Source organism: Coloeus monedula (genome assembly GCF_965178545.1).
Source record: "Coloeus monedula genome assembly, chromosome: 3".
In the NCBI taxonomy this organism is placed as follows: domain Eukaryota; kingdom Metazoa; phylum Chordata; class Aves; order Passeriformes; family Corvidae; genus Coloeus; species Coloeus monedula.
This window is the reverse complement of record NC_138783.1, coordinates 57,498,847-57,513,450: the sequence shown is the minus strand read 5'-3', so window position 1 is coordinate 57,513,450 and position 14,604 is coordinate 57,498,847. Positions and strand designations below refer to the sequence as shown.

The window sequence follows — 14,604 nt, the reverse complement described above, 5'->3', positions numbered from 1 at the left end:
CAAAACCTCTGATCCAGTTAAGCCTATAAAACCTGCTACAGCCTGTCAATTTAATATTCCAGTCAGTTTCTGGGTTGCCACAGTAGCCATAAGTCTGGAGCAAATTATCCTTCTTACCTGGGGAGCAATTAAGGAAAAGTGAAGATTTGAAGCTATCAGTGGTGTGCAGAATTTTGTGCTTTATATCAATATATGAAGTGCTTCAAAATCCACAGACAGAAAAGATTATAAAGAATTTAACTTTATAGTTTCACTAATAATGATTCTAATTGTTATAAGAATTAAGCCTATCTTTGAGGTAGGGTTGTTTTATAAATACAAATACAGAAGTCACTGGAAAGGGGAGAAAGAACATCTTACCCCAGTTATAGCTCTTCAAAAAGAAAAATCATCTTCTGCCTTTATGGATCATATTATTCTTGATGAGTATTTTTTGTTTTATTTTCTCCGTAGAAAATGGGAATGTATTGACTCATTACACAGACTGAACAGATATTAATGAGAGTAGGAAAGTTATAACCCAATAAGAGAATGTATCTATATTAAAATTAAAAAAAAAGGAACCTCCTATGATTTTTCAAGCAGATACACATAATATACTGCAGTCATGGGATTATAAATTCCTATATACCAATATATCATTGTGGTTTAACCCCAGCCAGTAACTAGGTACCACATGGCTGCTCGCTCACTCTGCCCCTCGTGGGATGGGAGGGAGAATTAGAAGGTTTAAAGTGAGAAAACTCATGGGTAGAGATATAGACAGTTTAACAGGTAAAGCAAAAGCTGCACACACAAGCGAAGCAGGACATGGAATGCATTCACCACTTCCCACCACTTCAGGCAGGTGTTCAGCCATCCCCAGGAAAGCAGGGCTCTATCATGTGTGATGGTGACTTGGGTAGACAAACACCATCAGTCCAAATGTCCCTCCCTCTCTCCTTCCCCCAGCTATATAAGCTGAGCATGATGCCATATGGTCTAGGATACTCCTTTGGTCAGCTGGGGTCAGCTGTCTCTGCTGTGCCCTCTCACAACTTCCTGTGCACCCCCAGCCCACTCTCTGCTGGGGTGAGAGGCAGAAAAGGTCCTGCCTCAGTGTCAGCACTGCTCAGCTGTAACAAACACATCCCTGTGTTATCAACACTGTTTTGGTCACAAATCCAAACCATAGCCCCACAGCAGCTACTATGAAGAAAATAAGTTCTATCCAGCCAAAACTGGTACATACAGAGAGATATATAAAACATTTCAGTCAGGAGAAACATACAATACAGTCATAGATAATCTGCAATGATATTTTACACTTTGAATGATCAGTTACATAAGGAACACCAGGTCTGAAAATTTAAATTCTGAACCATATATGTAAGTCTACTCTTCTAACTAGCTCAAGGACACTTTTTCAGTGCTTTCAAAGCATTGACCATAGCAACTTTTGTTCTACTTTCTTTTAGGTTTGTATAAAATAGTTTATTTCTGAAATGGAAAAACCACTTGAGGACTGCTGTTCACCAGTAATATTTTTTGCAGCTTTGCTCTTCAGTTTTTTCTCAAGTCCACTCCAGCCATCTACCACAGGAGAGATTTTCAAATGAAGTGTGAAATAGTTTAAAGAGTTACAAAAGGAATGGCTGTTATAAACTATTTCCAGTCCCACAGTGTTTTATACTGTGGGTGCATTGGTACATGAACATCACAGAGCTGAAAGCCAAATATCTTGCTCTGCTGGGCAAAGTGCTCTGTATGACAAAAATTAAGGAGAACACCATTGGAGAGCAACACAAATGACTAAAGCTTGGGAAGAAGACCAGGGCAGATTCAGTCTGAGGAGGAACCTAGGGAAAGATATGGGTGAGATACTGCATTAGATACTATGTTAAGACTGAACTAAAAAGAGAACAGAGACCAAATTGCCAAAGTCAACTCTTGAATTTCCTTCAAAGATAACACTGAGCTGAACTTTGCATTCATTTATCAGGAATTGTTTTAAGAGCTGTCAAGTCCACACCACCACAAAGTATTGTTTTCACCAAGGCTCCCATGCCTGATGGAACAGCCATATGCTGCTGAGCAGTGCAGAAGCTGCCAAATTAAAGGGCTACAAGATGCCAAATCCCAGCAAGCAGACTACTGTCCTGTAGGTATCCCTATTTTGCAATGCACACACAGCCAGATGCTAATGATAATCGACAGTCACAGTTCTAGACCTCAGCTGAGCAATATGCTCTGTGTCCCAGCAGAGCCATAAGTGGAGCTCTAGGAGGGTGTACAAACCTTGCATGCAGGCTTGGGGCTCTGGCTTTCCATCTTTATCAGCGGCATCATCTCACCAGTTTGCAGCTCAGAGACAAAAGTGATTTACTGAGGCTTAGCATTACACTGTCTGATTCATCCTCACTGCATGTGTGCTCTTAACACGGGAGGCAGAAAATGAACTACATTAGCAGGAAATGTTTATCACCAAATACCTACCTCCATGGATTTTGTCCTGTGTTTGCCACAGGCCAGGAATGCACTTCACTACCACAGTTCAAATGATGGCTGGAAGATTATTACACCAGGGGAACTCACTTCTGTATCTGGTCCCTTTGGTTAACTAAAACTTCCATTAGGAACAGACAACTTTTTTGCCATTGTGAGGCTTTGGGTTAAAGCAAAGAGTTAAATCCTGAAGAAGTGAACTTGCAAGGGGGAAGAGTGAGAAGCAAGAGAGCAGCAAAGAGGAGCCCAGGAGAAAGCAAGAGTCAGAAGTCTGCAGGAAAGAAACAGACCTGAGGTTCTGCTGTTACTCACATGCTTGTAGAGAAATTCCTGAGTTAAAATTTGGTCCAAAGACTAAAACTGAAACTTGGAATTGAATTTCCAACAGTTTTGATGAGGCTCAGACTCAGCAGCTTGTTGTGGTCCTAGCACATCAGAAAGAAGGTCACATGCTTCAGCTACTACTCTGTTTTAAACAATCTTAACCAACTTCTAAAGCTCCAAGGAAATTGCCACACTGAAGGATCAAATCAGGGAGCCAAGGGGTAGCTCTCCGCCCAAACTTGGCTCACAGCACAACTTTCTCTCCTCTGAAAACACTAACGTGCCATTAGTCAGCCTGCACTTGTGGTCAGACTACTACACCATAGGGGCAGAGTTCACTGTGGCAGTGTTGTGGATCAGCATCAGACCCAGCTCATGCTGTCCCCACGTCCTAGAGCAGCTCAGTTCCCTCAGTGCAGCACAGTGTCAGGGATTTAGGGAGCATGCCAGAGCCAGCTGGAGCACCTGGTAATCACTAGCCGTGAGGAGCATGGAGCATCCATACGTGGGCAGGCCAGGCGCTGGGCTTGGCAACACCAAGTGCTGAGCCGAGCTATCCCCTGCAGAGGCATGCATGTGTTGCATGTCAGGCTTGCCAGCATGCCTGGAGAGCTCAGCAGGTCAGATGCCATATCACATGAACATTGAGATTTAAGCTACTGGCATGTTCATCTCTGCTCCGCCCCTTCTTTTCTTTTCAACAATGTATTTCCTCCTCTGCTGTGTCTGCATCAGAGAATTTGTCCTTTCATTGCCCCTGCCCAAACACAGCATCCTCCCATACATTCCCTATTCATCAGCTCACCACAGCTCCTCACCAAGCTGTGCATCATGGGAACATGTCAGGGCTTGTGAAAAACAAGCTCTTCCAAAAAAGCCTTCTAATACAGAATTTGGAAGGACTTCTTCCCCTCCTCCATGCATTATATGGAACAGCAACCCCCACAGACCAGACGAACAGTACAGGTATTGTCTTACAGAGACCCTGCCACCAATCAGGTGGCTGGAGGAAAGGCTGGCTACTGACCACAGTGAAGCTGGGCATCGCTGAGTCACTCCACTGGGCTGTAAATATTAGTACATCAGCCTGAAAGACAGCGAGTTGGGAGACTTCTCCTGTGCAGCAAGTGGAGAGCTAAACCCTGAACAGACAGTGCATAATTCAAATTACCTTTCTAGCACTCCCACCAGTGGCTGGGCAGTGGGCAAAACAAGCATTTGGCTAAAAACCTGCCTACAGTTTCGTAGACTAACTTTTTTTTTTATTTTAAAGAAACTTCAGCTCATGAAAAAAAAATCAGAACTGCTAAGTATAGTCTATCAGCAAAAGGATGGGGTGTCTTATAACACAATTTTTTTTTTTTTTAGTTCAGGATTAAGATTGGAAAAGGAAGGCAAGAAAGCTCTGATGGATTTGGCTCCAGCAGTCAAAGAATACAGTTTCTCGAATCAAGCATTCTAGCAACTTCGCTCTCCTTTCACACAAAATGATGAGGGACTGTTACCAGCTGTGCAGCAATATATCTTCAGGTTTTATTATTTTGAATTTCATTTTTTAATGGATTTTACCAGAACCAATATTATTCTTGGCAGCTTTAAAGGCGCTAAAGACAGACTGCTGAATGGGGGCAGCAGTTTCTTTTTCAGGCACTAGCTATAGTTCACCCTCTAATTTCCCCACTTTCCTACACCTTTTCTTCTGTACAGACTTTTGTTTCTGAATAGGTATGAACAGGGGCAATTTGGGAATTCGCTTTCTACAAGTTAATTTCATGGCACTTAGCAGACAAAGTGAAGCCACTTAAATGCAAGCTTATTATTATAAGCAGTTTCAAGCTCTTGTCATCCTGGTGACTTTTTTCTCCATGGCCTGAGACCACATTCTATGTATAACTGGGTGGGGATGTACAAAGTGTGACTTCAATTTTGCATTTGAACAAGTATTTTTCCTAATCAGGACCACTTTATTGCCACTTCTCACCCTTAACATATCATATAAGGGCTTTTCCAAAGCAAAACTATCCTCTAATATCATCTGCCCACCTTGTACTTTTTTAAAGTCAAGTTTGAATATTGAGTACTGAACGAGACTGCAACATGCTACATCCCACACATATTTCATGTGTCCAGTCTAAACAAAAGGTCTCCTGATCCTACCCTAAGATGCTACTGAGATGTTTTCCCACTCCCAACTTCTCTCGCAGCCTGAGACTGAGAGTTTGCATGGAAACAATTCACACAGAGCCTTCAAAAGAGACTCCAACTCCTGCTTTGCTGGCAGCAAAACCATATCCCTGTCTGTTTCCAAAAAATAGCAAGCAGAAGCTGGAATAGAGACACTACTTGGCACAGAGGTATCCTACTTGGGCCCCTCATGTTCCCTCTGCTATGCATATTCCAGAAAGCCTTTAGTAATGCTAGTCTGTGCTTTTTTTCTTCTTCTGTCACCCTGTGACTTCAGCTCTCCAACTGCTCTGGTTATTCCAGAGCCCAAAAACCCGGACCGTTCTGAGGGTGTCCCAGTATTTTAGTTTTAAAGATCATACTAAAATAGGTTGGTGGCTAAAAAGCTGAATCAGCTTTATCACTGCTAAAATTATATTTTAATCTGAAATCTTTCTTGAAATTAACTTGAGAAAACAGAACAAAGTAATAATGAATGGAACAATTGGGTTTTTTTAAAAAATAAATATCTCCTCTGTTCTGTTTCAGTATTTCAGATACTATCTTCCAATTAATCTGGGTTAGTTAAGGACATTGCCATTTAAGTGGCTTCATCCCATTCAAACTGCCAGGTAGCATCCCCCTTCTCAAGGGAAGGATGAAAACACCAGTCTTGTCCACTTCCTTTTTCAACTATTTGTTTCCCACTTATATTACATGGTTTCTGTTTCAACCTGCCTTTTCCTTATCCCTTCTTCTCACTAACTGCATACTAATGAAGGCTTTAATTTGTACATCCAAGATTTAGGAACTAATTCTTTGTTAGAACTTCATGAAGATGCAGAGAGAATCTTTTCACATAGCAAAAAATACTACTCAGCCTTTTCAGTGGATGCACAACAGATTTATGTCTGCAAGAATCATGTAAGATCAAAGAGGGAACAGGGATTTGTGTGATTATATGTGCCCTGGCCTTAAATTCTGCAGGGAGCTCTGGCAAACCAATTAATTAATTATTCACCTAACCTATACCAGGGGGTTTGTATCCCAGACAAAAACTGGGCAAAGACAGTCATGGCAATGGGAAAACTCCCACTATCCCCGATGCTGCCTCCTCCCCCCTCAAAAAAACCCAAACAGCAACAATATGCACACAGCACAGCTACATAAACGGACTGGGGCTGTCCTCGTTCTACTGTGGATATATGGCACTGTGAGAGCTGGCAAGACAGAATTTTTCATATTTGGAAGTGGCAGAAAATAAACAGACTGTAACTGAGGAATTGTTGTTTGCTCTCCTGAAAGTCAGTCATTAAAGCGCTGATGGATTTTAAAGGGACTCAGCTCTTAATAGTCCCTGTATCATTACTACTACCCAATAGGCAAGCATTCATGGGTTTGAATGAAAAGCTGCTGATCTCTGCTCAGCATCAGCTGCCTGACACCTCCTCCCCACATGGCTCCACCTTCTTCATCCAGAAAGAAGGGAAAGGAAACTGAAACAGTTTGCAGTTTAGCCAGCTGCCCTTTGAAAGCCGGGAGAAAAAGAAGCAAGCTAAGCAAAATCAGCACATAACAATAATAATAATCTTAGCATTATATGCACTGTTACTAAGAACTCAGAAAAAACACATTTGGGGAAAAAGACTAAACAATTAGCTATGGTCATCTAAGCATATTTATATTAAACACATGTGCATAAAATACACACACACAGAGATTTCAGTTTCTATTCTGTATTATATCTGCAAGATACGGCTCATGCAAGCTATCTCAGGATTGTCACTGGAAAGCCAGAGACAGACTAAGCATAGATTCCAATAAAGCACAAAATGAAATTGAGAGCTGAAGCTTTGGTTTTAGTTTTGTCAGCATGAGTTCCTGGAAGCTGTTCTGTGTCCTTGACTGCATTCAGAGCAGTGCTGGAATGCAGCCTATATCCATCTCTTAAGCCAAAGTAAGTATTTTTAGACTTTCCAAGATGAAATATTAGGAGACACAGAAAACGGGGAGCTAGAACCAGATTTGAAATTTCACTTTGAAAAGGGATGCCAAGAAACAGACACCACATATGCCAGTATCCAAGGTACAGAACGGGTCACTGCTATGGCACAGGGTGTGAGCCATGCTATCAAGAAGCCTGCCAGAACAACTTGGGTCCCACGTAGGAAGCCTCAAGAAGATGACAACATGCTGCTTATGTGCTCAGCCATATCCACAGGCTCTCTATAAAGTATGTGCACCTTTAAAGGTGTGCAGCTTGAGTAAGCTGGAGAACGGGCACCCAATACAGGTAAATCATCTTAGTCCGGCTCCTTGTTACTTACCACTGCTCTTGCTGGTGGGCTGATGCTTGGTCTCTTTGTTTCTCTTCGGATGTTGTCAGCTTCTGGGTGTTTTTACCCTTCTCTGTTTCATTGTTGCCACCCCAAGGGTTACCCTGAGAGGGAAAGGGAGTACTGGAGGAAGTTGCTGTCCTGTACCTGCTGCTTTCCTTCCATCCTCCAATCCCAGACATAGTTTTGCAAGTACCTTGACTTGACAGAAACCAGTACTGCTTCTACAGCTAGGGAAAGACGTGGTAACCTTGGGGTTAGCACATATCAGTTTCAATTCCTGGTAAGCTCCACCCCTTCCTGAACTTTTGACTGGTAGGCATGCCAATACATGTACTGGTTTCTGAGGCATCCTCTGGATGAAGCTCAAGTTTGATCATCTCAGTCACAGCACCCAGGCAGGCAGGAGTCACAGGGTGACAGCAAAGCTCATCTGTACTAATAAACTGGATGACAACTGTTTGTGCAGAAGCATGGGGAGGTCTGACATTTTTCTGATATATTTCTGACATATATTTCTGATCTATTTCTGATCTATTTCTGACTATTTTTAACTTAGCACTTCACATTTACCTAGGACAGAGAGAGTAACTCTTGGGGGTGTTATGACCCACCCCTGAAGGTGAGGGTAACCCAGGTTCATGTTAATAGATCCCTTGGGGCAGATTAGAGTGAAACAACACTGAATGATTATTGTTTGCAAATTATATATATATGATATATATATATATATATTATATATATATCATATATATATATATATAAAATTTTAGAACAATTTGTTTGCAATGGAAAACAGATATATAGTCATTTTGGTTATTATTATCTATAGTAATAGTATAGTATCTAGCTCCTTAACTAAAAACCAAGCTATGCTAAACCACAACATATGGCAATATGAAAGCATAAAGATATCACTTAAAATGTTAAGGGAAAAGAAAGGAAGAAAGAGAAAGAAAGGGTAAGAGTAGGAAGATATGTAACTACCACCCCTGGATTTACGATGGGACTTGAGTGTTGCTGTTGGTCAAAGTGGTGATTGAAAGTCTTGATCCATCATTGGGGGTGTGTGTATAAGAGAGGGCAATTTGGCATGGTAAAAAGCACCATCCTGTCTCTACAAGGTTTGCCTCTTATCGGCTTCAAAGCCCAGCTTGTAGCCTCTGGCAGTCCTAAGTTCACCCCCTCTGTCTTATGCAAACAAGAGGTTTGCCATTACACACCCAAAAACTCATCTCTTTCTCTGTGGCTGCAAACCTGGTCTCAGCAAAGCCCACTGGGGCTCCCAAAAATGGGCAGTTGTTTTGAGTCATAGTCCAGTCTCTCACAAGGGGTTTACTGGTTTCTATTTTGCATGAGTGTACAAAGAAAGATGAAAGTGGAACTAAAAACTAACCTTCAGATAAATCTTAAGGCAATGGTCCTGAAAATTTCCATATCTGGCCTTTAAATTCTGCTCAATCAGAAAACTTCTTTACTTTGACTTTCCTAATCCTACCTGAATAGATGACAAATACATGATCCACTTACTGAAAATGGAGATCCCTTGAGTGATCACTTCTAACCAGTGGTAGTGTATCTATGCGATCTGCAGGGATGGGGATAACCAGCAACCTTCTTAGTATCATTAGTACAAAAAAGATGTTTGGCAACTTCTAACCCAAGTGAAAAAGAACTAGTAATGCTACTCCAGGTTAATGCAGCAGAGCTAGGGAAATCCAGCTCCACACACGCACATCTTGTCACTCTTTGTCTTCAGCTGATCAAGCTACACTAAAAGCACACTGCTGGCGAGGTTTCCTGACTGCCTAGACCATCTGTGTCTTACAGCTCTCTCCACACATGCAGGGGAAGGAGCAAAGTAAAATGCCACATGGAAAGCCACAGGCTGCCTGGTGCTTGTAATGCTCCTTGGGACCCCATCACCAGCAGCTCACCTCCCAGAGCTTCCATATCCACCAGGACACATCTCCTAGGGCTGCCCCAAGAAGGCAGTACCAATGGTCTCTCCCTCCCACTGTCCCTCCTAACATATTCTGCAGCAGAGATGATCTTCACTTGCACACAAATCACTCTGCAGAGACTCTGGAGTGCAAGTGTGTTGTAAGGGGTGAACTGGTGCATAGCCCCTTGCATCACTTCTCTTCACAAATATATATATATATTTAATGTACAAGGTGCTGGTAAATGAAAGCAAGCATCAAGCTTACTCCCTTCCATAGGACTGCAGGGTCAATACAGGAGATGCAGAAGCACGAGAAGTAGCACAGAAATGATAGCAAAGTCATGTCTGAGGACTGCAAAGATTTGTGGAATAACAGCTGTGTCTACAGACACCCTATCTGGTAAAAATCCAGCTTTGACATCTGGAGTGTTCTTATCCATGCAGATTGATGTCTTAATAACCCATATTTAATTACATAAATTGATTATAATTAATGTGGCCACTGCTGCTGTATCTTCAATCCTACAATGTTATGTAAAATTCAGATGTAGTGTTGTTTTCCTGTTGAAATTTAGAAACTTTTGGCTGAAAACAGTAACAGTAGAATCTAAATATTTACATCTGCATTGCTCAAAAAAGAGAGATGTGAAATGAACCCAAACACCAGAAGCTCGATCCCTTTTATTGCTTCCATGCTCATTTATTTCATAGCTCTGTTGTGGACAATCTGAAATAACTCTGTCCAGGACAACATGCAGGTCTGGCTCTAAGGATGGCTCATGCCAGACATGACCCCCAGAAAGTCAGGATTAACAAGTGTACCAGATTTACTTTGTCCACCCTGAACATTTCTTCATCACTATCCCAGCATCTCTGCATCTGAAACTCATTCCACAGCCTCTGTGTGATACTCCAGTGTATCATTCATCAGCCCTTCAGCTTCATGCTATTAAACACATTTCACAGGCTGCAACCCATCCCTCACATTGCTTCAGATGCACTGAGCTGAAATAGCCCCAAAATAATAATCAAGTTTTAGCGTCATGGCAGTACCACCTAAGGCTCTCAGGACACTTTAAGTTTAGTAAGGACATGCATATTGCCTCCACTAGGATCAACCCAGCCACTTAGCTACTTCTAGCCTAATGGAGGCTAGTCTTGGGCAGTATATATGTGAGTCTGTACTAGCTGTACTTAGGAAAAAGGATCAGCCTCCAGCCCTGCTTAATTTAGTGTTATAGATGTTAGATAGATGCTAAAACGTCAGAATGGCAATGTATTCAGTCTCCTGAAACGTGCAAACACCACCAAATCTCAACCCTTCCCAAGTCCCCCATTAGGATTTTAATTCAGTACTTATGTATTTGTAGACCCACCAAACACAGGCTGCCAATTCTATCTGAGGGGCTATAATTATAGTTGTCTCACATCCCTAACTGGATCTGAGGTTGCGATGCACTGGCCCTTGCTATCAAGTGAGCACTCACACAGCTGGTGGCTCCCTCCCTCCCCACCAGCAGGACAGGGGAGAAAACAGGAAAAGGAGTGAGAAAAATCAATTGTCAAAATAAAGCTTTTTTGTCTGTAAAGCTCTGTTGCCTCCAGCTATTAACAGCCTTTTTTTTTTCTTTTATTTTGTGGGACACAGAAAGATAGAAAATGATCTTTCTTTTGCTCTGAGAAAATTCTTCAGTGGACACGTGAAATATTAAGAATCATCATATTCCCTCCCTCACCTGTGTTTCTCATGAAATTGCAATAATAAACCAAAATAACTTCTGTGGAGCAACGTTTTGTACTGAACCTTTATTTCCAACTCTGCAGCACCACGAACTACACAAAAAATGAGAGTATTGGAGACCTTTTCTCACTATAAAGGATCTGGGTCAGCCATGTCATCATTTCTTTGGGAATGTTAGATAGGATAAAACTCTCTTCTATGAAAGAAATAGTATTAAGACCCTGATAAAATTAAACCAATGTAATGTTCCCTATCTTTCCTTCCCTGAAGACAACTGTTCTTCATTATTTCACTGTTGGTTTATGGCATTTTAAGGTTTTGCATTTTTAAGGGTTCTTTTTCCACAGCCACAGACGAGTTTCATTAAAAGCTAAGATTTTTATTTGATTCAAGGATACTAAAAGCCTAAAGCCTGAAGAAAAGCATCAAACTGCAGGAGACTCTTAAATGGATAGTCAGGACAGGCAAGCTTTCATACAGCTGACTCTCTATTTTTCCCAGAAGCCAGGAAATGGTATGATTGCTGGAGAAATGATTTTTCCTTTGTCATCAGCAGTAAAACACTTGGTCCAATAGCTGGATAGGATGCTGAAGGGTTCACATACAAAATTTTTTCCCTGGATATTTTGGCTAAGTAGATAAGACACACAGCTGAATATACTATAGAGCAATTGATCATTGGGAACATATCCTTGTATTTTAGGGCAATGACAAATGATGGCAAATATCCCTACAGGCCTATAATTAGCAATGCTTATAGAGTTTTTATACCATGATGGCATAATAAAAATTGAATTTTTAGAGAATTTTTACTTTACCAATGTTTTTCTGGATGAGTACTCTACCTTGCTGTACAATTAGGTTGATAGCTTTCTGCAGGGTTGATAGCACTACTTGTTACAGCTGAGGATGCTGGAGAAGAGAAATTTCTCTGCTTCCTGGAGACAAGCCCCAGAAGGAGGGTAAAATGTCAACATTTGGCTAAGATTTATACTTGTTTAGATTTAGAACTGGAATTTGTCAGGTTCAGCAGAAAGAATGCCATTAGCTTTGACAAGTGCGTGTGTGTGGATGTGCTGGGTAATCTATTTAGGAGATGTAAAATGCTGCACACACTTCCCATTTTATTGCAAAAAGTTGAAATGGACAGTACCTGTCAAAACCTATCATCTTCCACCCTCTAAAAGAAAATTGACTCTTGCTTTCTCTACAGTATCCTTCAGCATTACAGCAGGTCCACCTCTCCTTTAACTAATACTGCTTCAGCAAACGGAAGTGGAGATTGAAAATATAATTAACCTGATGTCCAGAATTTGCTGTATTGGGGTCCACAAGCAGTGCCTGAAGATTTTTGCTACATTTTAGGAGTATTCTTCTGCCTGGAGAGTGCTACCCATATCTATATTGCTATATAAATAAACACTAAATAATAAAGTAGGGCTATTTTAAAGGTCTGATGTTATAAAAACAATCAGGACTACAAATGCATGTTTTATACCACTAAAAATGCCTGCAACAAATCTACTGGAAAAGGCAAAATTAACTGGTAAAGTGCACAAATGATATCAGAAACAAAGATCTCTAAGAGCCCTTGCTCCAGCTGTGTGTCCAGAAGGAAAAAGTCCTTGAGAAGTCCGGCAGTATTAAAATAGTATTTGCAATATTCCTGAATAGATCTTTTTCTTAACAATTTTTAAAGCATAGATTTACTTATTCACAAAAGACACGTGAGCTTTTTGGCATATATACCATCTTCTTCAAGGAATAATTATACTCTTTGAATTCCTAAAGGCCATGATTAGTTCCAGCTTAGGATTTTATATAATACACCTTGTGGTACCTAGTCAACCAAAGGTGTCATACAGACAATTACAGTATCTAGAAAGAACATTACATTCTTTATTGTGTTATGTTTCCAAATACATTACCTAAAGAAATTAGTAGAAATCCACAGCTCGTGTCTCTTTTTACATATATATATACATATATATACACATATATATATATATACATATACACACACACACACACATATATAGTGGTAATTATATAATTTATATAGTATATTGTAGTAATTGAGTATATAAATACTTGTAGGAGAATTAACTCTTCCAACTTCTAATCTTGGCTGGGAAGATTTATTCTTCACTCATTTGTATGCACATGACAATTCAGCAAGGCTCAAGTACTGACTTTACCAGTTTTATATGATACGCCTCATGATTTCCTTGATAACTTTCAGTTATACTCTCTTCTCTGCCTGACCTCAGAAACTTTAATCTTTAGGATGAAACTTTGGTCCCTGCCATTCTAATTTCACTGATCAGGTGCTACATTTACAAGTACTTTGGAAATTCTCAGTGGTAAAAATCCCACACCCACACACACCCACACAAACACACACACTCCTTGTTATCAATTTCACAAGATTTTACTTGGTATCTGTTTCTAGATTCTCCTTCACTCCTGACAGAGACTCTTGCCAGCATTGATCCTGACTGCAACATGGAATACTGTAGCACAAGCTGTTTAGGAAAATAATTTATAGGAAAAGTATGCAGACAATTAACTTCAATGGCATAACAAATCTGGACAACATTGCTACACATTAATAGTGACAATATCCTGGAATATACCAGTGTTTAGGATTGAATTAAATAGTAATGGACAGATTGTCTCTACCAGCACCATCCTGTGCATAACGTAGCACACAGCTGTGTCACACTGAGAGGAGCTTCGGGAGAGAACCATAACCAAAGACCCAGCTGTTTTAATTCCTCCCCTCCTTGCTTCCAAGGGAAACAAACTACAGTGTTTCACTCCTGGCAGAAGACACATTTTCCTTGTGTTGATTATCTGGTTTCCTCTGTGTAATCATTATGCTTCCCGTGGCTCTCTGTCCAGAAAGCAGCAGTGAAAAGTGGCTGGTGATACGAAAAAGATGTTTCGAGCGCTGTTCTCGATCTCCGAGCGTGCCTGGACGTATTTGTATGGACCCAGTGTCTTTAAGGGCCTAATTTTGCTACCTTTACAATGATATAAAATGTTTCCTGAGTTCATAGATTATAATTTCCTTCCAAAGGTGATCAAGCACCTGACAAGGGCAGATGCTCTTCTGGATCTGATACTTACAAATGAGGAAGAACTTGGCTGCTGTGACCATGAGACAGTAGTATTAGGGCAAAATAGCAGAAAAACTGTTTTGGATTAATGAGAACAGAATCTGACCTGTTAAGGGGTCTCAGAGATCAGATTGGAAAACTAAGGAATAGACCCTAAATTCCAAAACTATCAATTTATTATCTTTTAAGCTGGGTTTGCTAATCAAGAAACTACTAAGTGACATGCTATTTTTCATCACTTCTATGCAAATAAGTGAATAAAAAAATATTAGTTGGGGACATTTTTATTGATTCGAAAATAAGTTTCAAGTTTCTAAGAAAAGGTTTAAGAAAATTAATCACACATGATCATATGTTATATGTCCAATGAAGAAGTAAAACTGAATGCATTTCTTGAAAAATGGATCATCATACAACTTCCAATGACTTCTGTGCAGTATAAAGTTAAATTTATATGTTTCTGTAAGGTCAATGAAATGCTGTATGTGG

At 40.5% G+C, this 14,604-nt stretch overlaps 1 protein-coding gene across 3 annotated transcripts in view; it reads right to left on the bottom strand.

The window, feature by feature from the left end:
• Positions 1-7,517, bottom strand: part of EPSTI1 (epithelial stromal interaction 1) — a 55,490-nt gene extending 47,973 nt beyond the window's left edge. For all 3 annotated transcript variants that reach the window (XR_014226280.1, XM_082278206.1, XM_082278207.1), the window contains exon 1: positions 7,299-7,517. Coding sequence is in view for 2 of the 3 variants with exons in the window: in XM_082278206.1 (XP_082134332.1) it covers positions 7,299-7,489 (191 nt within the window). In the remaining variant the exon portion in view is untranslated. The remainder of the gene's footprint in view (positions 1-7,298) is intronic.
• Between the last annotated feature and the right edge of the window lie 7,087 nt (positions 7,518-14,604).